The sequence below is a fragment of the Neopsephotus bourkii genome, unplaced genomic scaffold (genome assembly GCF_033783945.1).
Source record: "Neopsephotus bourkii isolate Nb327-2 ecotype Australia unplaced genomic scaffold, CSIRO-AGI_Nbou_v1 NB_1120, whole genome shotgun sequence".
Classification (NCBI taxonomy): Eukaryota; Metazoa; Chordata; class Aves; order Psittaciformes; family Psittacidae; genus Neopsephotus; species Neopsephotus bourkii.
In genome coordinates this window covers 4,631,402-4,654,916 of record NW_026901606.1, presented here as the reverse complement: position 1 = coordinate 4,654,916, position 23,515 = coordinate 4,631,402, and the positions used below count along the sequence as shown (strand labels likewise).

Here is a 23,515-nt window from a genome sequence, read left to right as displayed (position 1 = left end):
AGTCTATACTGTATTGTTTTTGTGGTTTGTTTTTTTATTCTCTCTAGTTAGAATAAAAGGCAGAGAGCTTGTAAAGAAAATTGCAATCTACAAAAACAGATTGGCGATCCAGATGCCAGAGAAAATCTTGATTTACGAGTTATACTCGGATGATTCTTCAGATATGCATTACCGGGTGAAGGAGAAGATAGCGAAAAAATTTGAATGCAACTTGCTGGTTGTGTGTTCAGAGCACATTATTTTGTGTCAGGTATGTGCCTTACAACCTAAAGTCATCTTGGGGTGCATTCAGACTCTAGGGAAGCTGTCCCAGTTGCTGGTACTGTATGGTCTGTGACAGCTTTTCCCCAGGGTACCGCTGTGCAGTGCTGTTGCAGTGTACACCGCTAGTGTGCTCCGAGCAGGAGCTGTGGCACACACAGGCTGCTCTGCTGCAGCAAAACACTCTGTAGTCATTTGATAAATTAGCACATGATCCAGGGGACTTTGGAGAGGGAGTGAACTGCTGGCAATGTGGAGGGGGAAGGTGGTGTTTGTTTATAGCACTGGAAAACCTTAAAAAATTCATGTTGTTAAAGTGACTATTTGACTTTATGATTTTTATATGTAAAAGTAGGCACACTCGCTAGTATGGGTATAATGTGTGTCTATACATGTATATATATAGCATGTATAGTATAGGTAGCAAGGTTTTTAACTTTACCTTCATGCAGTGTTTTATGTTACTGTTTCTTCAGGAGAAAAGACTGCAGTGTCTCTCCTTTAAAGGCATTAAAGAGCGAGAATGGCTGATGGAATCTCTCATTCGTTATATTAAAGTTATTGGAGGACCACCAGGAAGAGAAGGTCTCTTAGTTGGTCTAAAGAATGGTCAGGTAACATGTAACGTGTCATGGGTGTCTTTTCACTGCAAATAAAATCTCTTCTGTGCTGTCAAGGGAATGTCTTAGGAGCAGCATGCTCTAGGATGCCACTTGACAGTCTCATCTTGTGTTTAAAACCTGATTTCCTTTATCTTTCACATTCTCTGGCTGTAAAATGCATGCAAACATACTAAATTTTGTCTAAAGCCCATATGTCAGGAACAACTGACAAAAGAAAGAGTTCTTGGTGAGCTGAGAGAGTTTGTCTTTGGGGATGGGGTTGGTAGGGGGTATGTACACTTCTGCTGACCTTTGGGAAGGTGCAGGTGCTCCAGGGGTGACACTGGTGTCTCTTTCACAAGCCAGTTTGCAGCTGAAAATTTCAAACTGGAGCCCTGAGGTAGTGATAACAGAGAACAGGGACAGAGAGGAAGTTGGGATCCTCTTTGTCTTCTGTACTTATGTTATGTATTCCTGTAGCATTGCATTAATGTAATTGTTTAGCTAGTAGAGCATTAAAAAAAACCAAGATGTGTAGCCTATCGTTTATCTGTATAGGCTTGCAACCTGGAGTACATTGTGGAAACAGGTCTTCCCAAGATACCTCAAACTGAAAGCATTTCCTTAGTTTTAATGCAGTTCATCTCTGAAAAGAAATGCAGTTGCACACTTTAAACAGCACTGAAGTTGGTGGAAACAAAAGTGGAAGGACTGACTCTGGTTTCACATGTCTAGATTCTGAAGATCTTTGTCGACAACGTGTTTGCGATCGTGCTGCTGAAGCAATCCACAGCTGTGCGCTGCCTGGATATGAGCGCATCCCGCAACAAGCTGGCAGTGGTGGATGAAAACGATACCTGCCTGGTGTATGACATTCATACCAAGGAGCTGTTGTTTCAGGTAAAATTCAAATTGAAATCAAAGGGGGGTGCTGGGGGAGCAGAAAGTTATTTGGAGCACAGAACATATCAGAAGTGTTGCTGTGCAGGAATTATATCTGTTATTTAAGACATTAATCACATGTTGTAGCATTTAACTGTGATCTATTTCACTACTGAAACCACCTTAAAAAGAGGTGGTGGATAAGGAATTAGAAGACAGGAGATAAATGTGAGCAACAGCTGAATAAAGGGCACTTAAGCACGTGACCTTTTCGGTTTAATTTAGCGCTCTGTCCTGGTTCCCACTGAAGCATTATAGTTAATGAGCATTTTGACTTTATCATTAATATGAATGGCATTAAAGCCTAAACCCCTTTGTTGTGTATTGCATGAGCATAAAGTGAATAATGATAATTCTCTCTCCACTGCAGTTTCACAGTCACTCTAAGGGCTCAGTCATTAATGTTGGTGAAGTATTTCCAGAGAAAGCATGAAGTGCTCCAAAGACAGGGTCTGGAACTTTCTTTTTGTAACAGGCAGAAAAATGGTCAACTGAAAGTGCTAGCTAACGGTGTATTATTGCGGAATTTGATATTATGTGCTACAGTTTGATAGTATAGATCATAAGTAAATACAGACCAAAGGCAAGACAATTACAGCTGTTTGTTATAATGTAAAATATGTCCCTGTAAATCAGGCTTTAGAATATTACACATATAAATAATAACTGTGTGTGTGTACACATCCAGGCTGTAGTAGGTCAAACGTTCTGGCTGAAGGATGCCTGTTTCTTAGGAAAGATGTGACTGCACCTGTTGTAATCATCAGTTCCTTTGCTCGGTAGGAACCCAATGCAAATAGCGTGGCTTGGAATACACAGTGTGAGGATATGCTTTGCTTTTCTGGAGGGGGTTACCTCAATATCAAAGCCAGTAACTTCCCTGTCCATCAGCAAAAGCTTCAAGGCTTTGTTGTGGGTTACAACGGCTCCAAGATCTTCTGTCTTCATGTTTTTTCTATGTCAGCTGTTGAAGTTCCGCAGGTAATCCTTTAATCTCATTAAGTGCTGCTTTACATTTCATAAACATCAATGTTTAAGAAGTGAAGAAGCTTTTCTGAGACTTACTCATATTCCATTACCAAAATGATTGCAGTTCACACTTTCTTCATCGTTATTTAAATTATATGGCATGATCTAAATGATATTTTTATTTGGCATTAATTAAGCTAACTTCCTTTTTGCTCTTGTTGATCATGTTCCTAATTCTCCCTTCCCACTTGCAAATGCACATAATCTAAAAGCAAAGGTGAAGATATGGTGTGGGTGTTACCCCACCGCCTGGATTTTTACTGTAGTCTATGTACCTTTTCTCAAGTTGTAATTTCATTTTTTCTTATGAGTACCATCCCACACTGTCTTATTGTTGCTTCACCTAGATGTGTTTAGGCAACATTTAAGCGTATGTTTGAATATACACCATGTGGTTAGTCTTGACATTGTAAATTTAGAGACTGCCTTCCTCAGAACACCATTTCCTGCATTATGGGAAGCACTGGAGGAGTATAAACCAGTCCAAGAAACAAAACAGGAAAAGGAGAAGGGAAAAAGGTTGTGCCTTGTGCAGTCAGGTGTGGGCAGGATTTGAAATTGAGGCAGCAGAGAAGCAGAAGTGCCCTGTGCTTTTATTCACACCATTGTTCTAGGCACCTGCCTGCCCCGTTGCATCGCTGGGCAGGTCCTTGGTTAGGCACTGGGCTGTGCAGTGTGGCTCACAGCCATGGATCAGCCAGGCCTGGCACACTCTGCCTGCCTTGGTATGCTCTAGGCACCAGTATTCCACACAATTCCTGGGAAGCATCACTGAAACAGCCTTTTCAAAGCTAGTCTTTTGGAGGGAGAGAGGACCAAAAAGTACTCAATTTTCAGGTACATTAAAAATAATAGAAATGAATCTGCATATACTGCCTTCAGGTGCAAGCCCAGAGTTACAAGCAGTCTCCCATGTCACTTAGAGGGCTTGAGCTGCAGATCCTGAGCTTCAGTCTGTGGCAGCCTGCAGCTGGCAGTTTGTCTCTTTAGTTCTGTTTTAGTGCAGGTCCTTGAGGTCAGTGTGTTTTGGGCTTAACAGTCTTGGTAAAACTGCTTTGTCACCAGGGCTGGCACAACAGGGTTACTTCCTCATGATACCACTTCCTGCTGTGTCTTGAGTGTTTCCAGGAGTGCTTCACACCAAGCTGTTGTGCCCCTTCTCATGCTTTTAGCTTCGAGAACAAAATGCCCCCTCCTTTGCTCTGCTTCTGTGGCATTAAAAAAAAGCAGCTCTTCGTACATGATATTTAGCATGTACAATGCACAGAAGGATTCGCATTCTTAACTACGTCCTAATATGCAAGGAACTGAAGATTTCAAGATGGAGGAGTTTGGAATACAATTAACCCAGCTTGTCTAAAGATACAGTAATAATCACCCCAGAATGTTGTCTATGACACAAACCCTATACCTTTAATCACAAGCTTGTAATGCTTGTGATTAGAATATTTTTTCCCAGTTATGTAAGAATTTCACTAATACTGCATCTCAGTATTTTTTTTCTAATATGTGTTTTTCAATGGAAATCCCCAGTCTGCACCCATGTATCAATACCTGGAACGAAAAATGTTTAAAGAAGCCTATCAAATTGCATGTTTAGGAGTGACTGATAATGACTGGAAAGAACTGGCCATGGAAGCCTTGGAAGGGCTAGAGTTTGAAACTGCTAAAAAGGTAAAACATGATTTACTTTGCAGAAATAAGTAAATATATGTAAGTAAATATATATAGTGTGTGTAAATGATGTATGGTTTATGGCTGGAGTACAAAGTGGGGTTCCTTGGTTACTGTCTTGCTTGTCTTTAGCATGTATATTATTACACGTACCAAAGAATATGTTGGTTCGATATATATAACTAGGATCTTGAAACGAGGTTTTAAACTGAAGGTCTAATTTATCTCTCTAGATAAATGCCATGTTCTAAATCAGAGTGTTAAATGCAAAGAAAATGGTTTCTTTCATCTACCGCTGGAAGATGCATTAATGACTTTGAGAAGTGGGAGGTTGTTCAGTGGTGCTGCTGACCAGCTGGTGGCACCACAGAACGCCTCGGCTGACTCCCCACTTCCCCAGTGCTGGGAACTTGCTCTGTTTTCCCCTATTTTTCCCTAGTATTTAACATAACCTCTGTTCAAATGTGGAGCTTTCATATTTTTTCATATTCTAGCTATACATTAATGTTATCTGAAGGCAGTGATGATGTAGTGTCATTGTTTTAGTCATTTTTCTCTCTGGAATGCCTTGTTTTGGGGAGTAAATGTGCATATACTGAAGAATGGAATTTTCTCCAGCATGAAATACTTACCTATTTTCTTTCAACACCTTTTCTCAAATAAGAGGGGGTGAACTGATTTCAATATGAATATTGTATGAAAAACAAAACATTCTAAAAATATGCAGGGGGTGTCCTGTAGCAATAGGCATCTTTTAATAACTGATTTTTTAAGAAGGAAATTAAACACTTTATTTTTCTTCTTTTTTTCTTAAGTGGAGGCATCAGAATCATTTCAGCTTCATGGATGGCCTTATGCAAATAGATATTCTTGAAAAGAAGTTTTCAGTGCCTCCTTGGGATTTCAAAGTAGTGCCCTCTTAGAATTAGAGCGGATTAACTTGAACAAAAGCAGCTTCTTGACATTAAAGGCTCTCGTAGCTCCTAGTCCAATCTGGTGTAAGCAGAATGTGCTGTGCCCTCTCAGGCATTAGTTTGGTTGGAAGTCTTGAATGTGCAGTCTAAAGAGTTAAAATTCTGGGTTTTGATGCATGTCAGGAATAAGTGCTAAGCTGCTGGAGCTCACACGTGACTTTGCCACTTGAGACTTTGGGTTGCACATTTATCTCCATTTGCAAAAGATATTATACTGCCTTGCAGTACTTCTGCCTTACCTTTTTTCCCCTTCCTCTCACTGAGCCACCTCCATACTGAGTGTTCAGAATGGTATAAAAGCCCTAAGCACATGCAGTATGCTTTGGCAATGCCATCAATTATATGTTCTACCTTGTAGTAGTTTCTTTAGTTTTTCTTTGCCTGTTTCATGCCTCACATCAAAATGGAAAAGCTGTAAAATAGCCAGAATAAAGGTATTGCATATTTTAAATGGCATTTTGTATTTCTTTAGGGACTGACATGTGCACCTACTAGTCCCTGCCTTTGCTGTTTATTTTCAGTGCTAAGCTGTTTGGATTCTGCCCTGGTCTTATTTACTGTGATGCCTCGGGGCTGCAGTTGCTGTGGGAGCCCCTCGGGTTAAGGACTGCACAGACACAAAGCCCAGCATGTTTCTGTCAGGCCTGATGACACTGGATTTATGCATAACAATATTTTGATTCTTCTGGCCTTTCAAGTTAATCTCTTTCATTCTTCTTTTCAATAGGCATTTACCAGAGTACGAGACCTTCGATATTTAGAATTGATCAGCAGCATCGAGGTAAGGGAGCATTAAAGGCTGCATATATCCTTACACTGAGTGCTGTGCCAAAATCAGTGCTTTCTGTTTTGGAGGGAGTTCATAGAGTGCTGTTGGAGATGTTTTTAGAGTGAAAAATCCCAATGAGCAGAGGTGACACAAATCCCAGTCACAGGGCTGAAACTTCATGGGGAAGAAATGGGGGTGTGGAATGAGAACTTCTGAAACTGTCCTCAGGAAAACTGGAGAAACATTCGATATTCAACTAATAATTGGTAGAATACTACTGTGCTACCAGAGCTTAGTACAGCATACTTCATAAACATGAGTTAATTAAGCCTTTCCTTACCCCCTGGAAGTAGGTAATTACTATTATCTCCTCTTTGCAGAGCCAGAAACAGGCCCAGAGAAGTAAAATGACAAACTCAGTATCTCATGACAAGTCTGTGACAACTGGAAATAGAATTTGGGATTCTTTACTTCCATACTGTGCTCTAATCACTAGTTCTTAACACTTTTCACACTTCTTGATAGAAATTCACTAGACAATAACTGTCTGTCATGAGCACATTAAAAGACATGGTATCACCCTTGTCCTTCTACAAAGACTGCATGATAATGCTTAGTTTAAAGATCAGTGTTGAGATGGCATAAAAGGAATTCCTCTTTCTCATGATAATTAGATTTGCACCTTCTCTGAAAGAATACATTCGTTGTCTTCCAGTTCTGCAGAGCTGTCCTGGTTATGTCAAAGTGACAGTTGGCTGCAGTTGACTGCTCTTGGTGTCTAACATGGGACAAAGTTTTGTATTGCTTTTAAAGGGTAGCTAGGTAGAGGAGAGCATTCTCTCACTACTGCCAATCTTTCTGTATATGCTTCTCTAGATCTGTGTCTATGGAGGATATTCTGGATTTGTCATGTTGTATTCTGTTTAATGAGAAAGATTAGGAGTGTGACCAGCAGGTTGAAGGAGGTGATCCTGCCCCTCTACTCTGCTCTCGTGAGACCTCACCTGGAGTATTGTGTGCAGTTCTGGTGTCCTCAACATAAAAAGCACATGGAACTGTTGGAACAAGTCCAGAGGAGGGCCACGAGGATGACCAGGGGACTGGAGCACCTCCTGTATGAAGGCAGGCTGAGAAAGTTGGGGCTGTTCAGCCTGGAGAAGAGAAGGCTGCGTGGAGACCTCAGAGCAGCCTTCCAGTATCTGATGGGGGCCTATAGGGATGCCGGGGAGGGACTCTTCATTAGGGACTGTAGTGACAGGACAAGGGGTAATGGGTTCAGACTTAACCAGGGGAAGTTTAGATTGGATATAAGGAAGAAGTTATTTCCTGTTAGGGTGGTGAGGCACTGGAATGGGTTGCCCAGGGAGGTTGTGAATGCTCCATCCCTGGCAGTGTTCAAGGCCAGGTTGGACAAAGCCTTGGGTGAGACGGTTTAGTGTGAGGTGTCCCTGCCCATGGCAGGGGGTTGGAACTTGATCTTAAGGTCCTTTCCAACCCTAACTATTCTATGATGCTATGATTCTATAATTCCCTTTGCAAACAGGCACAGACTTACTTTCAGACTTGAAAATGCTCCTCCTTAAGTAAGAGTTCTACATCATTGCTTACTCTTGCTTGTGGTATATCGGATTTCTCTTAAGGCTTGTAAGGGTGTAACTAAGCACACATGTTCCATTGATGTGATGGTTTTCTCTCACTAATGACACCCTATTTTTCTGGTTGATGACAGCAGGGTACATAACTGCCAGATCTGTATGTCTGGCAAGATCCTGTGAAGTCTTTAAAAACTGGTGTAACAGTTCCTCTGATTATTCTTGTAACAAAGCTTTTAAAGGGAACCTTCAATACCCGTCCAGTGTCAGCACAGCTGTGAGTGTGTCCAGAGGAGCTATGGCTGAGTCTCCTTTGGCAGTACAGAACTGAGTTTGTATGCTCATGGAATGCTTTCCCTCCTTTTGTGCAATTTTCTTTAAATTCAATTCACATCTACATAGTTCCATATGAGGTGGGCTAACAGTAGCAGTAGTCTTATCCAAAGCAGGGAGTAATGTGTTTCCAAGAGACAGGATAAAGCATACATATTAAAACACACGCACACATATGTATGATGCTGGTCCCTTGAAGCCAATGTGCCCCTGTGGGTCTGGTTCACATGAGGGGTTTCCCTGTGGCACTGCACGTGCGCTGCCTCTCTGGTCCCTTCCCAGGCAGGCAGTCAGCAGCTGCAGTTAGCAGGAGAGCACATGCCACTGCTGCCTGCCCGACACCACAAGCTCATGCATGGGGGGACAGCCATGGGGACACTTTCTGATTCAGAGGCAAGTTAACAGACTTTCTAAGTCTGCTTATGGCTAGCAGTTATTGTCATGTTTATCATCCCACTGTCAAAGTGTTAATACAGCCAAATGATATGCAAGGGAGCTTCTCCAGGAGAAAAGAAGGAACCCATCAGAGGCTGCCTTTAAAATAGCTGAGCGTAATGACAGCATGTGTTCGTTTTCCTGTGTGAAATCAAGTGAAGTGATTTTTTCATCACTTTAGTTTGTATAGTGACATTTAATTTTGCTCTTCCTAATTTTAATTAAGAAGGGATATAATCCTTTAATTATAAATTCACCAGAAATGTAGGAGAGGCATAATTATGATGCCCTGTTACTGGTTTTCATTAACAGTTAAAAACTAAGCCTGAAAATCTAATTCCTCCACGGCTATTTCTCACCTAGATGCTGGTCATCTAGACTATTTTCTACATCTCTGCTGTATTTCATTTTGCCAGGAGCGGAAGAGGCTCGGAGAGAACAACAACGACCTGTTCCTAGCAGATGTTTATGCCTACCAGGGAAAATTCCATGAGGCAGCAAAGTTGTACAGGAAGAGTGGGCATGAAAACCTTGCTCTGGAGATGTACTCTGACCTGCGCATGTTTGACCACGCAAAGGTAATGGTCTGCAACTGAATATTTAAATGCAGAAATATTAATATCTGTAACTGCTTTCAAAGTGGGATCTACCAAAGGATCTAACCTAGTGTATTTTTTACTAGAGAATTTTCTTCCAATGATTCTATATGTCTTGGCCTTTTGTTTTCTTTTTTTTAACTCTGTTTACATGTAGAAATAAATTGAATATGGATTTTTAAACTGATGTTTTGATATGCTGATAAGAAAGCATTACTTGGCTTTTAAGTCCTCCATGGTGTTTCCTTATCAAAATCCCTAAGAATGCATGCACTGGTTAGTCTCATTTGTCACTTGTCAGAGCCTTATTCTGCCCAATACAGACTTGACCGTGACGTGCATTTAAGCTGTTCTAGCAGAGATTCCGCAAACTGGGCCACAGTGAGATCTTTTTCTTCCAAGAGCTTAATATAAATACTTTGGAGCTTTGCTGATGTAAGTCTGACTTCCACTATTTTTGGCTGATGAGTCTTTGTTAGCTTCAGTGTTTTGGCTCCTCTTGAACATAAATGTAATTCATAGATGAGAATTTTCCCAGAAGTCTTCATAAGACTCTGTTTTAATTCTTGGCTGTAGTCATGTCTATATTTAACTAGCAGAGAGAAAAGGTCTTGTGTTCCTATCCTTGAGAGTAACTCCATGCAGAGGAAATTAAAGGTAGTTCTCAGCATATGAAGGAAGCTTCTTGTGCACAAGACATGGAAGGCTATATAAACACCCCCGTTTACCAGTTATGTTTCCAAGGAAAGATGGGGGGTAGGGCTGGTGGTGTTGCTTTTAATGGTTCCCCAACTATGCAAAGGGATTCTCACAGAACCTGATTCCTGGTGCTGAATACTGATTAGCTCTGGCTAGGGAGTCCAGACTGGAAGCAGAGGTCAGGAAGTCTGCTGATACCTGATCATAGGCTTGTTATCGCAGTACCAGATCCCAGACTCTTGAGAAGTCACAAAAACCTCTTTATCCTTTAAAGGAGCTGAGCTTGATTTTGGACTTACTTTGGTGACCTAAGGTAGAAAGCAAGTTGTGTCAAATACATTGTTTAACTTCATTCTTTCACTTCAGTTTTTCATGTTCAAGGGTTAACATGACGTCTTGATAGAATGAGGCCTGTGTGGCAGCAGATAGTGCTAGAGCAAAGCCCTGCGTGGAGCTCAGTGAAGAGCTAACAGGAATGGGGAACAGTTCTGTACCTGTCAACTGCCTGCAGCAGGGAGACTGCTGCATTGTGGTCCTGGAACAGATCTGTACTGTGTGGCAGCTTTTTGTGGGGTTTTTTTGCCTGTTTGTTGGGGTTCTTTTGTGTTTTAAACTTCAGTCAGAATTTACCAGAAACAGTAGAAAAGGTAATTTTCCACTCTCTTCTCACCTTTCCATTTCTCTGCTGTTCTCACTTTTCACTTGCTGGAAGCTGCTTTAATGGGCAGTAGCCTGTTCTGCTGACAGACAAAATTGCCCTAAATCCAGTTTCTGCTGTTGAACTACTTAGTTGTTGTTTTTTTTTCCTGGTGATGTGAACCAAATGCTGCCAGGGCTTTGCTATTGGCATGGGAAGCTGAACAAACTGCTTAGAATGATCACCCCAGTATGCAGGGCTGGTGCTCGCATTCCTTGCAGAAGTCCAAGCCGTAGTTGAGTCACTGTCACTTCTGAGCAGCTGTCATTCTGTCCTTATAAAAGAGCTTCTTTGATACAGTCTAAAATAATTATCAAGTGTCTTTGCAGAAAACAAAATTTCAGCCTTTCATTGATCTGTGGCTGGGCATCCTGCTGCTGCCATTGAATGAAGTGGGTATACTGCTGTTAACTGAGCATGAGGTAGGGCTGGGTCAGTCTTTGAGGCTGAAGAGAGAACTTCTTGGCTTGCAAAAGAAACTCTGTACTTGGAATTGATCTATTATGTGTTTCAACATGCACAGTATTTTGTTTTGGAAAGGCATGCTCCTGAAAAGCATGCAGAAATGACAGTTTGTGTCCACTTCAACAGGCTCAACAGAGTGAGCTTCCTGAGGAACCAAGTTGGGGCACACTTCCTCCCTCATCCTTCTCCTGGCCCTGCCAGCATCTCCACTTCTTTTTTTAATTGAAAGCTGTCTAACTGGGAGACTTGCCATTGCTTCCTACCAAACACTGAGCCTCGATGATTGGTTGCTGAAGGCTGGATCAGTTCATGCTGTGCTGTGTGCAGTCTTGCTTTTCTTAGGAGGCATAAAGGCATTCTTTGAAAAAGCCTTTACATATTTTCGAGTCTCAGCTGTGACCATGTTTGTGAGCAGAAGGTAATGCAAACTTCTGTATTGCACTATTGCAGGATTTCCTGGTATCTGGAGACCCCAAAGACACAAAGATGCTCATAAAAAAGCAAGCAGACTGGGCCAAGAATATCAATGAACCCAAAGCAGCAGTGGAGATGTACCTCTCTGCAGGCGAGCACATGAAGGCCATAGAAATCAGTGGGGACCACGGCTGGGTCGATATGTAGGTTCTAGTTCCATCTCGGAGATAATATAGAATAAAACTTCAAATAGATCTGAGTTCTGCATATTTTTAAAATAAGACAAAACTTGTTCATTGTGTGCTTTGTTTATGTAAAATTGAGTACTTGAAGCACACCTACAATTAAGAGTGTTTTAAAGTTACATATGTTTAGATGGTAAGGACATAAATATATAATGAGAGCAAATGCATTGCAACAGAAAAGGGTATGAAGAGGTTCATCTGTAGTATGAGGCTGTCTTCTAAAATATGCATGCCTTAAGCTTTTCAGAGTAATCACCACAGCAGTGCTTACATGCAATAGCCTATTTCTCTGGTTTAAGCTGTTAAGGATGATCACCTCGTGGGTAGAGAAGACAACTGCAGCACAGTATCTCCTTGATTTGCAGTAGGTGACACTGGGTTGTTAGCCAAATTGCCTAAGGTCTTGGATATCACTTGGCCTTCCCTTGCCTCAGCTGTGCTGTGTGGCACAACTGTGTGTTCAGCAGTCTTTTCTTAGGTTAGGGAGGAAGTGTGTCCCATGTCACTTAGTCATGTAGGACCTGCTCTCTCTCTCCATCTTCATGACTCTGCAGAGTCTGAGACATGGAGTCATGTAGGAGTGAAGATTGAAGGAATGGGGTTTGAGTTTGTGAAAGGAAAAAGAAGAATTTGGACTGTTAGCTGAAAACTGTTTAAACAGCATTGCATGGTACTACTTTGTGCTATTTATTAAGTAAGAACTGATTAAAGGTGAAGTTAATAATATAAACAATAATTAATAATAATATAAATAATTAAAAGGCAAACCAAGGCAGAACATGAACATCTGCTTCTTTTTACTGGGTCCAGGTTAATTGAAATTGCTCGAAAACTGGATAAAGCTGAGCGTGAGCCTTTGTTGAAATGTGCCTTCTATTTTAAGAAGCTTGCTAATCCTGGCTATGCAGCAGAAACCTACATGAAGGTTGGTGACCTGAAAGCATTGGTCCATCTCCACGTGGAGACTCAACACTGGGAAGAAGTAAGAGAGCCCTTGATTCCTCTGCTTATTGTTGCTGGCTGCATGAAGTGTCTGCCCCACCCCTGCACTGTTGTGAAGGGAGCAGCAGGCAGGGAGGGAGGGGAGACTGCTGTCAATGGGATTCAGAGTATTTAAGTTAATTTTCATGCCAGTGTTTGTTCAATGGTGGGTTTGGTTTTTGCTTTTGCTTTTTGAGTTGTTTTGTTTCCTGGCTGAATAATTGGTCTCGCATCTGAGCACCCTTTTTGCCTGTGTTACCTTTGCCCACTTCCCTGTGATAATCCATGGGATGCTTCTAGCCCACTAGAAGGAATAAATAGTAATTGTATCATGGGAAATTCTGCTTTGAACTGTGCTGTTTGTAATTTGGACACACCTGACACGTAATTTAGATCTGATGAACGTGTCAGGTGTTGGTGTGGACTCCACTCTATAACTGGATTTATGCTTCTGATTAGATAAAGTTTGGACTTTACTGGGTTTTCCCATAAAACCCCAGGTCTGGTGGTAACGGCCCCCTCACAGGGTGGGTCACCATTAATTTCCTTCTTGTTTTTTCACATGAAGCTTTTTGTAGGTCGGGGTTCCTGAGGGAGTGTTTTGAAAGTGCTGCTGGAATTGACAACCCCTTCCCCAGTTATACGGGTGCTTTGGAAAACTGTAGGCTCGGCCCTTCCCTCACTCGCTCATGGGTTCAGGAAGTGAATCTGAGCTGCGTTTAGAGTGTGGGGTCCATTTCTTTAGATGATCCAGTCTGTAAAAATATAAATATGTGCCTCTTGCTGTGCAATCCGCTGCATTCCGTAGATGAGCACTTTCAAGCTCCCCTCTTCCCATAACCAGGTTGTGACTGTGCTTTGCTGCTCATCCTTTTTATTTAAAATACATTCGTTTCATATGGGAGAAAATCTGGAATGCACTCTCAGTTCTGTGTATGCATTTTTATTGTGAGTTTACCTACAGCTAAATTGATTGATCCCATGGAACATTCTAAACCCTTTAACTGTTCAAACCATGACGTATGCTAAAAATGAGTTTGTTGTTCACCTCAGGCGTTCGCTTTGTGTGAAAAGCATCCTGAATTCAAAGATGATGTCTATGTCCCTTATGCTCAGTGGCTTGCAGAGAACGATAGATTTGAAGAAGCCCAAAAAGGTGAGATTGTCACTGACGGGTCACTGGTCACTTGAAATCTGCTCCATACTTGCCTAGTACAAAGCATGCAGTCTGCCCTAGAGTTTATTACCACTGAGACTGAAAGCCAAATAGAATCCATGGTTTCATATTGGTCTTAAGGTAGCGGGAAGTCTCCTTATTTAATAAGAAAATGTGATGAATCTGTCAAAAATCATGGCATCTAAGTACAGGTCCACATTTTCCATCTCATGTATCTGCGTGTGGCAAGTGGCAACAGTATTTAGCATATAATCTGAGCTGTCTTTAATAGTTTCATAACAATAGAATTAAAAATATGGTGGCCACCTTACAAACCTACATGGAAAGCCTGGGTTTACTTTATATTTAGGTAATGTTTGGTTTGTACAAGTAGAATTTTCCTGTTTCTCTAAGAATTTGTCTGTTTTTAGTTACTTTTGAAGACAACTGTCAACCTTCCATCATGTGGACAGGCTTCACATTTAATTCATAAACCGTTCCAGGGCTGAGGAGATGTTGAAGCAAGCTCCATGTGGAGCCAGCACGTTTTCAGTCTGGTTCCTGTTCTCAGGTGCAGCTCCATGTGACTGTTGCATCTGCTGTTCCCAGAGCCAGCGCAGATCCAAGTGTAGAACTTCATTCGCTTGTAAGGGCCAAGGCAATGAACGTGCCAGGCATGGTTTGAACTAGCCTGTGTGTCTCAGCACCAGAGCTGTGAGCTCCTGGGTTTAGGGCAGCCTGGGAGCTTGCACACAGGACTCTGAATACAGGCCTGTGGTTCCCAGTTTGTTCCACAGAATACTGGGCTGCTGTGGCTCAGTAAATATAAGTGCTCCAGAACTGGGTGCGCTTGAGATAGCTGTGGAGCTACATCAGAATTGGTTATAGGTGACCTAGCTGAAGTCAGGAGGCAACTGTGCTGTGGGGGTACGTTTTGGGGGGGTTGGTTCTCCCCATCCCCATTAACCCTGTATGAAGACTGCCAAATGCATGTTTACACAGAATTCAGGATCTTACTTTATACTGGCTTCTGAGCATCAGATAAATGCTGTTAATAAATGATAAAAGGACATCATAAATGCAGCAGTCTTTCCAAATACCCAGTGTTACAAGCCAGAGCACTAACTTCAAATGTTAATTTGCTGTAGTTTTGGATGAAGTTGTGATTTGCAGTGTCGAGATTGCTCGTACAGAGATCTAATCATGGTAGCATTTTTGCTATTTCTGTATTTAAAAAAAGCAACCGGCGTTGTACGAAACCCATGAGCTCAAGAGCTGCGGAGCCAGTGCAAAAGCCACAAAATAGCTACAGATGTTTCTCATGTTCCATTAGCGTCGCTGGTTTCAAGGAGAAAAACACCAGCATATAATCCTTTTTATCCTGCCCTGGATAGACTCTGCGATACTGGCTGAATAGACTGCTCTTAATTTAAAAGCATTAATTTCAGTTAATTGATATAATCACACTGTAAAATCCTCTGTTTGGGCTCCTTGGTAGCGTTCCACAAGGCTGGCAGGCAGAGCGAGGCAATGCGGGTGCTGGAGCAGCTGACACATAACGCTGTGATGGAGAGCCGCTTCAACGATGCTGCTTATTATTACTGGATGCTTTCCATGCAGTGTTTAGATATAGCCCAAGGTAAGTAATCAAAAGGAAGTTTCTATTCTTCTCGTTACCTCCTTGTGCATGTAGACAAACAATTACTGTATTGTGGTAGCTTTGCTGTGACTGCCTCACTGTTGTTTGGCTTTGTTTTGGTTTTTTTAATGTGTGTGTAACTCCGGCTTGTGCTATTTCTGTAGTCCCTTGGTTTTCCCATGTGCTCATTTAAAACAAATAAGCCGAGCAGCATGCGCAGGCCTCCTGAGCAGAAACCCAGATTGTGTCTCCTGGGACTGTGTACCCTCAGGAACCTTCCCACAGCACACCTTACCTAGGGACATGGTTGGAGGGTGAACGTACTAGTAAATCAAAGATGATTTGGGAGTGCAAAATCCATGTCGTATTTGAACAGAGGTTGGAGAGGTACTTTACAAATTAGTTCTGCCTACAGATAAAACTGACTGTTATTAGCTGTTCTCGTGTCTTCTGAATGTATTTCACTGGGAGAAAGGTGCAGCCAGTAACAACAAGTGGAATGTAGTAATAATTAAACAGAAGATTGATAACATTGCCTTTGGCCTGATGCTGTAAGTACCTTTCTTTTTTTAGTTCAGTTGTTGGATGCTAGTGTGGATCTGTTACCCCTCAGGTATTTTGTAGAGATGCAGATATTTCCAAATGGCTTAGTAGTGTAGTTAGCATTTATGAAACAAATGTTTATTCATAACGTCTGTAGTTATGGATGAGGTTTCCAGTGATGCAGACCTGCCATTTTCTCCTTTAAGCTATAGCCTCTAGCTATGTTAAAACTGTCACCTCAGCCGTTTTGTGCTTTACCACACTTGCTTTAGACCAGAAATTTGCCCAGAAAAATGGCAAGTCTGTACAATGTGTGGTTTGGACAGGGAGGTGGGACACACGTGAACTGGTACCTGCCTCTCTCAGAAGTGCTGGCACCTAAACCATAATATGCTGTTGTATTCCAGCTGAGTCTCCCAGACTCGCCTGGGAGACTTACACTGATGCCTTTGCCTCCCGCAGAGAATGAACAGCAGAAGACTGAAATGTTGCAGAAGTTTCATCACTTCCAGCATTTGGCAGAAGTTTACCATGTCTATCATATTATTCACAGATACACTGTAAGGCACTCGCTTTAGAGGTTTTGTGTTTATGCTTCCTGGCTATTCTTCTTTAGGGAGTCCAGAAATAACCAGGAATATTGAATGACTTTTCAGGCAATTAAATATTGAGTGTAGATTAGAGATAGTGTATAGTTACTTATTTCTTTAACTTTATTATACACCCTTCTGCTGTGCTGCACAAGAACTTCTGTTGTCTGAGTTCCTAGAGCCTGCAGTGCAGCTTAGCAGATCTGGGCTTGTCTCGTATGAGCAGATAAGATGATGACTGGCTTCCACCCCCAGCCCTTTTTTGCTGGTTGTATCCATTTGGTTCTACAGTGATCTGAGCCTCTGGACCTACACAGGCTACTTGATGTGTGCAAACTACTCCAGAATGATAAGCAGTCATGAGTGAGGGGCTCTTGCTACTACCAGCAGTTACAGCAATGTTGCTGATACTGTTGGTAAAAATACTCTTTGTGTAAAACGTTGAGAACACTCAATCTGTGCCCTTGCCCAAGAGCTGGTGCTATGCTATGGAGGTCTTTGCTGGTCAGACTGCTTCAGACCTGACGGTTATGGAGACTCCATGCTGCTGGCCAATCTGCCCTCAATTTGAAATAGCCAGTTAAAGATTCTGTTTCAGCAACATGAGTCTCTTTCTCTCTTTCTCTGCATGAGGTTTGGTGATAAAGACATGCAAAATCCACATGCTATCTTCTGTCAGTACCCCTTCTTTTCATAACTGTATGAAGAAATGCAGTACTTGAGGTGCCCAGTGCAGGGATGCTTAGTGATGCGAGTTGTTGGTTTTCCAGCTTAGAAATATGTGTCTGTATTTTTAATACTGCAGGAGGAGCCATTCAGTTTCCACTTGCCTGAAACCCTCTTCAATATTTCCAGGTTCCTGCTGCACAGCTTAACAAAGGAGACTCCTTTGGGTATCTCAAAAGCGTATCCTTCCAATACAGAAAAAAATACAGAAGTTATCTTGTGAGATACATGAAAGGAATAATTGATGTTGAGCCACAATGCAGAGACTTCCTCCAGGATATCTTCAGTTTCAGCTGTTGGCTGTAGTTTGTGGAAACTGGCTTTTGTCCCTAAGGAAATGATCAGCATCTCCAAACTGTGGTGTGTTTAACTGCACAACTGTTTTTTTAAATAGGTTTGGAGAGCTGTACAAATCAACTAGCATGATTCTCAAACCACCCACCCAGTGTGGTGCATCACCTTTGTCAGAGAAGCAAGTTCTAGGATACCAGTCACTGCAACAGGATGTTGGCTCTGAGTCTTGACAGTGTTGTTGCAAGGAGACTGAACTGAGACAGGAGGAGGGGGGAAAACCAGGAGCTTTTGCTTCCCATGAGGCTGCTATCACTGTGTAGTGTCTGTCAAGCTCACATTTGCACAGCTTTGTTAGTGCATATTGCATCTCTGGAGAGCACTTCAGAAGTGAGCCCCATGGAAAGCCACCTGTCTGTAAAAGATGGCAAGAAGGGTCACTGGATGACATGGGCAGGCCAGATTTTCTTGGTTTCACTCCATTTCTGGTTTTGGATGGGATGTTAGCTTTCCATTTCATCACCTTCTCACTTATGAAAGGCTTTATGGAAATTATACTTTTGTTAACATGCCCTGTGATCAGTAACTTTCCAAACAGCAGTTACTGTTACACACTGATGAAAGGGAAGGACGACCTGTGATCAATGACACGGAGCATATGCTTTAGTTCCAGTAAGATCATGGGTATTTAGTTGATGTCAGTGGGGTTGCTGGTGCTGTAAGGGATTTGTTTAGTCTGGGGGGAAATCCATTCACTCTAAAACTACTGAAATTTTGTAAATGGAGCCAGCATATTTAACCAAAGCAGTGTTTATGGAGGGGTCCAACTCCTTACCTTGCTAATAATTGCCCACAGACATTCTGATAGTCCTTTCACTCTTGTTTTTAAATGGAGCTATGTAAGTGGATTTCTTCTGTTCCAAGCACCAGTGCACAACTGCTCTGATCAGAAAGAGTACTGCAGTTCTTCTTAAATGCTGTTTTCATTTTTATTCCTTAATTAAGTTATAGCAAAACATTATTTACCCTGGCAAAACAGAGTAAAGCTCTTGGTGCCTACAAACTGGCTCGTCATGCCTATGACATGTTACAGGGACTGCATATCCCAGCTAGATTCCAGAAATCAATTGAGCTGGGCAGCCTGACAATCCGATCCAAGCCATTCCATGACAGTGAAGTAAGTTGTAATGTGTTTCATGTTAATCGTTAATATGCAGCCTCGTCCAAGCATCTGAGTTGTTGTATCCACAAAAGAAGTCTGAAATATATTAAGCATAGCTCTGTGATATAATTATATTTCTGCTGGAAACAGTCCTTTTTATTGTTATTCTTCAGGTCAGACTTCCTTTTGCTCCTGAGAACAAATTAAAATCAGCCCTTTCTTTATGGGCAGCTTCCATCCTCCCTCTCCTGTCTGGCATCTACCTTCCTCTCTGCCTATTAATTCTTTCGAGCCTCTTCTGTCTGATCCACATGCAATTACTCCACAGGCTTGGTCTCTCTCTCCAGCTGGAGGTCACTTTCATTTGTCCCACTCCTGGCACTCCTCCCCTCCTTCACCTGTACCTTGAATAACCTTCCTTCCTTAAGTCTTATTTTAACACCTTTTCTTCTTTAACTGAAGCCTGACTTTCTGCGGTGTTCTGTAAAGCCATGTCTCCTGGAGTACTCGGTAAAAATAAATTGTATTGTGCAAGAGAACATGCACCTGCCCACCTGAAATAATAGAAACACAATCCTAAGAACTGTCTAAAATAACTGTGCTCTTGGAGGAGCGGTGAATTAATTGAAGAACTTAAATTTGACCAAACTTTAGAGCAAAAAACTTTTGCTTTGGCAGCCTTCTCTTCGACTTCTTTTGTCACTGTGTATTTGACGCAGAGTTCTGCTTCTGAGATTGCAAAGTCAAGGTGACAATTTAATTGTTACAGTGGTAGAGATGGCTTTTTTTAATGTGAAAACTTCCTGCTTTATTAAAAAGGGAAAGCATTTTCAGATGTTGAGGGATCTGATTTCACAGCAGCGTTTCTCCAGATTAATGATGATGTATCAGTGGTGTTACGCCTAAGGAACCCATATTTAATTGAAAACAGAGTTCAGGATATGCTGATCTGTTTATAATCACTGTGCTCTGTATGTGTCTTTGCAGGAGCTTGTGCCCTTATGTTACAGGTGCTCTACCAACAACCCTTTGCTGAATAACCTGGGGAATGTCTGTGTTAACTGCAGACAGCCTTTTGTCTTCTCCGCTTCCTCCTATGGTGCGTTGGAATATCACATGTGGTTGTGCTTTTCAAGTAGATAAATGTTAACAGAATTGGCTAGTACTTAATTTCTTCTCTGCAATGTTAGTTGGACAAGCAAATCTTCCCTTTTGATGTTAGATTTGACTGCGTGGCTGCCTCCTGTCCCAGGGATTGCTGGATTTTGTTGCAGGACAGCAGCAGCAGTAAAGCGTTTCTTTTCTCTGAGACACTGCATGTGCAAAGTGTTTCATTAACACAGATGCAATCCTTTGGGAAGTTGACGGGGTTTTGTTTGTTTTATTGCCTTTAACTTGCTTCATAAGAACATGTGGGCAGAGCACCACCATTGTGGAAGCCAAGTGTGTTCATCTCTGAATGGGCACAGTATCTTATGGGAGGCACTGTCTGAACTCTTGCTTTTCACACCCCTTTAGAAGTGCTGCACGTGGTTGAGTTCTATTTGGAAGATGGCATCACAGATGAAGAAGCTGTAGCTCTCATTGATCTTGAAGCTCCACGATTGAATAAAAAGGAGAAGAAATGGCAAGAGACGATGAGTGACAGTATCCTTTTGCTTAAGATTGGTTTCCAGTCCTTTTCTTAGGGAAAAAAAAACAGTTTTGAGTTATTTTGCCCCTCCTTGGGTTTAAAACTTCCTTTTTGTCAGATGACTGATGTGAGTGCGATTACATTGTTCCCTCTTCAAGTTAGTAGAACCACCAAAGAGGTGTCTGAACTAAACCTAATATTTCATAAAGCTTTTTCACCAGGATGATTTGTTTCTAATCATGTGAACTATTTTTTTGAACAATGGAATGCCATGCTTTACCTGTTCTAGCTGATTTCTGTGAAGAATGGGGAGAATCACGAGTGTGCTGTTCACTCCAATAACAGCTCATTTTAGGGGCTGCCTTCTCTTAGCCCAGGAAAGCCAGCATGGACTTCCTTTGTTAACATTCCTGCTGGATTCTGGTATGGACTGCTTTGGCATCCAGAGCTACCAGTTGCTGTGGGGGCCATGTAATATTATGTGCAGAGTAATGTCCAAGGAAACACCATCTCTGACTCCAGCTGCTCAAAATGTAGTTTAAATAGGCTGCTTCATGTTCAGGAGGGGACAGAGAGGGAAGAAGGCAGAGCTGACGTTAGGCTTGGTTGTGGTCAGCTCTGTTCTGCAGCAGCTGCAATGATCAGTTTTCCCATTCACTGTGAGTCACATCCAGCCCTTCTCCAGTGCTTTATGTAATAATCTAGGCCCTGTAGCAGTTTGAGAATACTCTGGAACAAGGACACCAGTCCTGCTGGTTCGCTCATATTTATTCTGTGGGTGCTGGCTACTGTGAAGACAGTCCTTAAGAAATGCATCCAGATGCAGAGAGCTTGAGGCTTGATGACAATACAGATATTGAAGATGATGACCCCTTTACAGCAAAACTGAGCTTTGAGGTAAGAGCTGTACCTGTGTCTTACAGCTGCTTGTTTCCTGCTACCAACAGAAATGAATAAGAAAACATAGCTTACAGTCCCTGCCGCTCTTCTGGTGTGAATGAGTTAGAGAGAGACACAAAGCAGGGATGGGAAGAGAGGGACAGTGCTGGAGACAGAAAGGGATTTACCAGTTAATTGCTCTCTTAAATAAACAACCCCACAAAACCAACAAAGATCTTAAATGTTCCTGGAACTGTGTTTTATCACCATACAGTGATACAGCGGGGCTGTCTCCAGGGTATTCTGTGTCTCTGCAGTGTACCTGTAAATCAGTCCTTGCTGTGAGGTTTTAATAAAGGCTCTGGCCATGGGTGTTATTTACAAGGAGTTGTGTTAAAATGAATCATGGGAGCTCGCTGTGGGTGGATGCTGCTGTCGCTGAAGGTATTGATAACGCTCAGCGAGTCTGGTGGGACTAGACCCAGGCCAGTTCTATATTAGCTTTTTCTACTGGATTTTACTTTGCTGCTTGCAACAGCTTATTAATCCTCAAAGGGCTTTGCAGTTGGTAACAGTAATTCCTTCTGAACCTGCTCTCCTGCAGCAAGGCGGCTCAGAATTCGTTCCAGTGGTGGTGAATCGTGCTGTTCTCCGGTCCATGAGCCGCAGGGATGTCCTCATTAAACGCTGGCCAAAGCCACTGCGGTGGCAGTACTACCGCTCCCTGCTGCCTGACGCCTCCATCACCATGTGTCCATCGTGCTTTCAGGTACGGTTTCGTGGAGAGGTTTAAAAAACCCCCCAAAGTCCTACAGCCGAAACAGTTCCAGTCATTGAAACCTCATGCTTTAAAATGTATTCAACAAGCTCCTGAATGATGTAGACAAAGAAGGCAATGAAAACCAACAGTCAAGCTGTGTGATGCACAGAGGAGCAGCTGAAAACTTTGAGGTAGCTGAATCTGAGAAGTTGCACTGACAGCGAGTCAGAGCCTCTCGAGCAAACCTTGGCTGAACAACAAACGCTGATTTATAGTTCTTTCTTTGCTCTGTCTCTCTGACTTTCAGCCTGCTCTAGCAAGGAAAATCAGTCAGTGACTAAGTTAGCTTGTGGTTTTGTCCCTCTCCTTGCCCTCTCAGGAATGGCTTTATGAAACGCTGGAATTCAGTCACGTTTGCTTACGCAGAACCTAATTTTTTCCTTTCTTCAGCAAAAGTAATGAACGGGTTTGTGCTCTTGAGCAGCATTGGCAGTGCCCTGTGAAGTGCCTGCTGCTCTGTTCCAGGTCATGGCACGCTCAAGCAGTTGGAAGCAAGAAGACCAATTCTCTTGTAGGGTAGCTTCAGAATGTTGGTGCCATAAAGAAGCCACTGAACTTGCTTTGCATTTTCTTTAAGCAAGTCCCAGGCTAACTTGTCCCTAAATCTGCTCCTCATTAACAGATGTTTCACACAGAAGACTATGAGCTGCTCGTACTCCAGCATAACTGTTGTCCCTTCTGTAGACGGAGAATAGATGAGTCAAACCAATGAAGAAAACCAGTCTCATACCTCAGCAGACAGACTGCCCTCTTGGCTTGGCAGAACACCCCTGAGCCTCACAGAGCCTTCCTGACAACTTTGTTAAGTTGTTGTTCCAGTTTGTCCACCAGAGTGGAAACAAGTTGAAGAAATGTAACTTTTTTAAATGTTGAGGTCTGTTGTTTGTGAATGTCCTCTCCATTTCCCAGAGCAGCTGAAGTGCCACAGAGTTTTACCAGAATGTTTTAGGGTCAAGTTCAGTCTTGAAGTAATTGTTATTTTGATTCCAGTTTGTGTTAGGACTGGATTTGCTCCTTACTCTGTACCTGTTATGGACAGATCTCCAAATAAACAGGACTGTTTTTCACTAGTTTCGGTCTGGGAATGTGCTGTAACGCTACGGCTTGTGGGTGTGAACGGGGTTTTTTCCTTTCTATTCCATTTAGGCAAGGACAGTTGTAGAGTTTAGAGCTCTTAAAATGTGACCTTAAGAGTTACGCTGACTTGGCACTGGGGGCCCTCTCGCAGCCCCACGGAGGATTTAATGCTGCAGCCCCTTGACCAAGTGTGGTGGGTCAGGGTCAGTCCTGGCAGCAGCAGTTTGCTCAGTCCCCCCCACCTCCCTGCAGGACTAGGGGGAAAATAACAAGAGCAAAAGCAAAGAAGCT

At 42.4% G+C, this 23,515-nt stretch overlaps 1 protein-coding gene across 5 annotated transcripts in view; it reads left to right on the top strand.

The window, feature by feature from the left end:
* The window catches only part of IFT122 (intraflagellar transport 122), a 31,539-nt gene extending 8,319 nt beyond the window's left edge, over positions 1–23,220 (top strand). For 2 of the 5 annotated variants that reach the window (XM_061362534.1, XM_061362537.1), the window contains 19 exons: positions 48–250; positions 738–875; positions 1,599–1,763; positions 2,589–2,786; positions 4,368–4,508; positions 6,210–6,263; positions 9,028–9,189; positions 11,519–11,685; positions 12,538–12,709; positions 13,762–13,864; positions 15,363–15,503; positions 16,509–16,606; positions 17,442–17,542; positions 18,665–18,830; positions 19,803–19,914; positions 20,334–20,462; positions 21,269–21,345; positions 21,932–22,096; positions 22,770–22,972. In XM_061362534.1, the coding sequence (XP_061218518.1) occupies positions 48–250; positions 738–875; positions 1,599–1,763; positions 2,589–2,786; positions 4,368–4,508; positions 6,210–6,263; positions 9,028–9,189; positions 11,519–11,685; positions 12,538–12,709; positions 13,762–13,864; positions 15,363–15,503; positions 16,509–16,606; positions 17,442–17,542; positions 18,665–18,830; positions 19,803–19,914; positions 20,334–20,462; positions 21,269–21,345; positions 21,932–22,096; positions 22,770–22,859 (2,582 nt within the window). In that variant the 3' untranslated portion in view covers positions 22,860–22,972. The other 3 variants (XM_061362535.1, XM_061362536.1, XR_009726832.1) reach the window with 3 other exon arrangements.
* Positions 23,221–23,515: the final 295 nt, after the last annotated feature.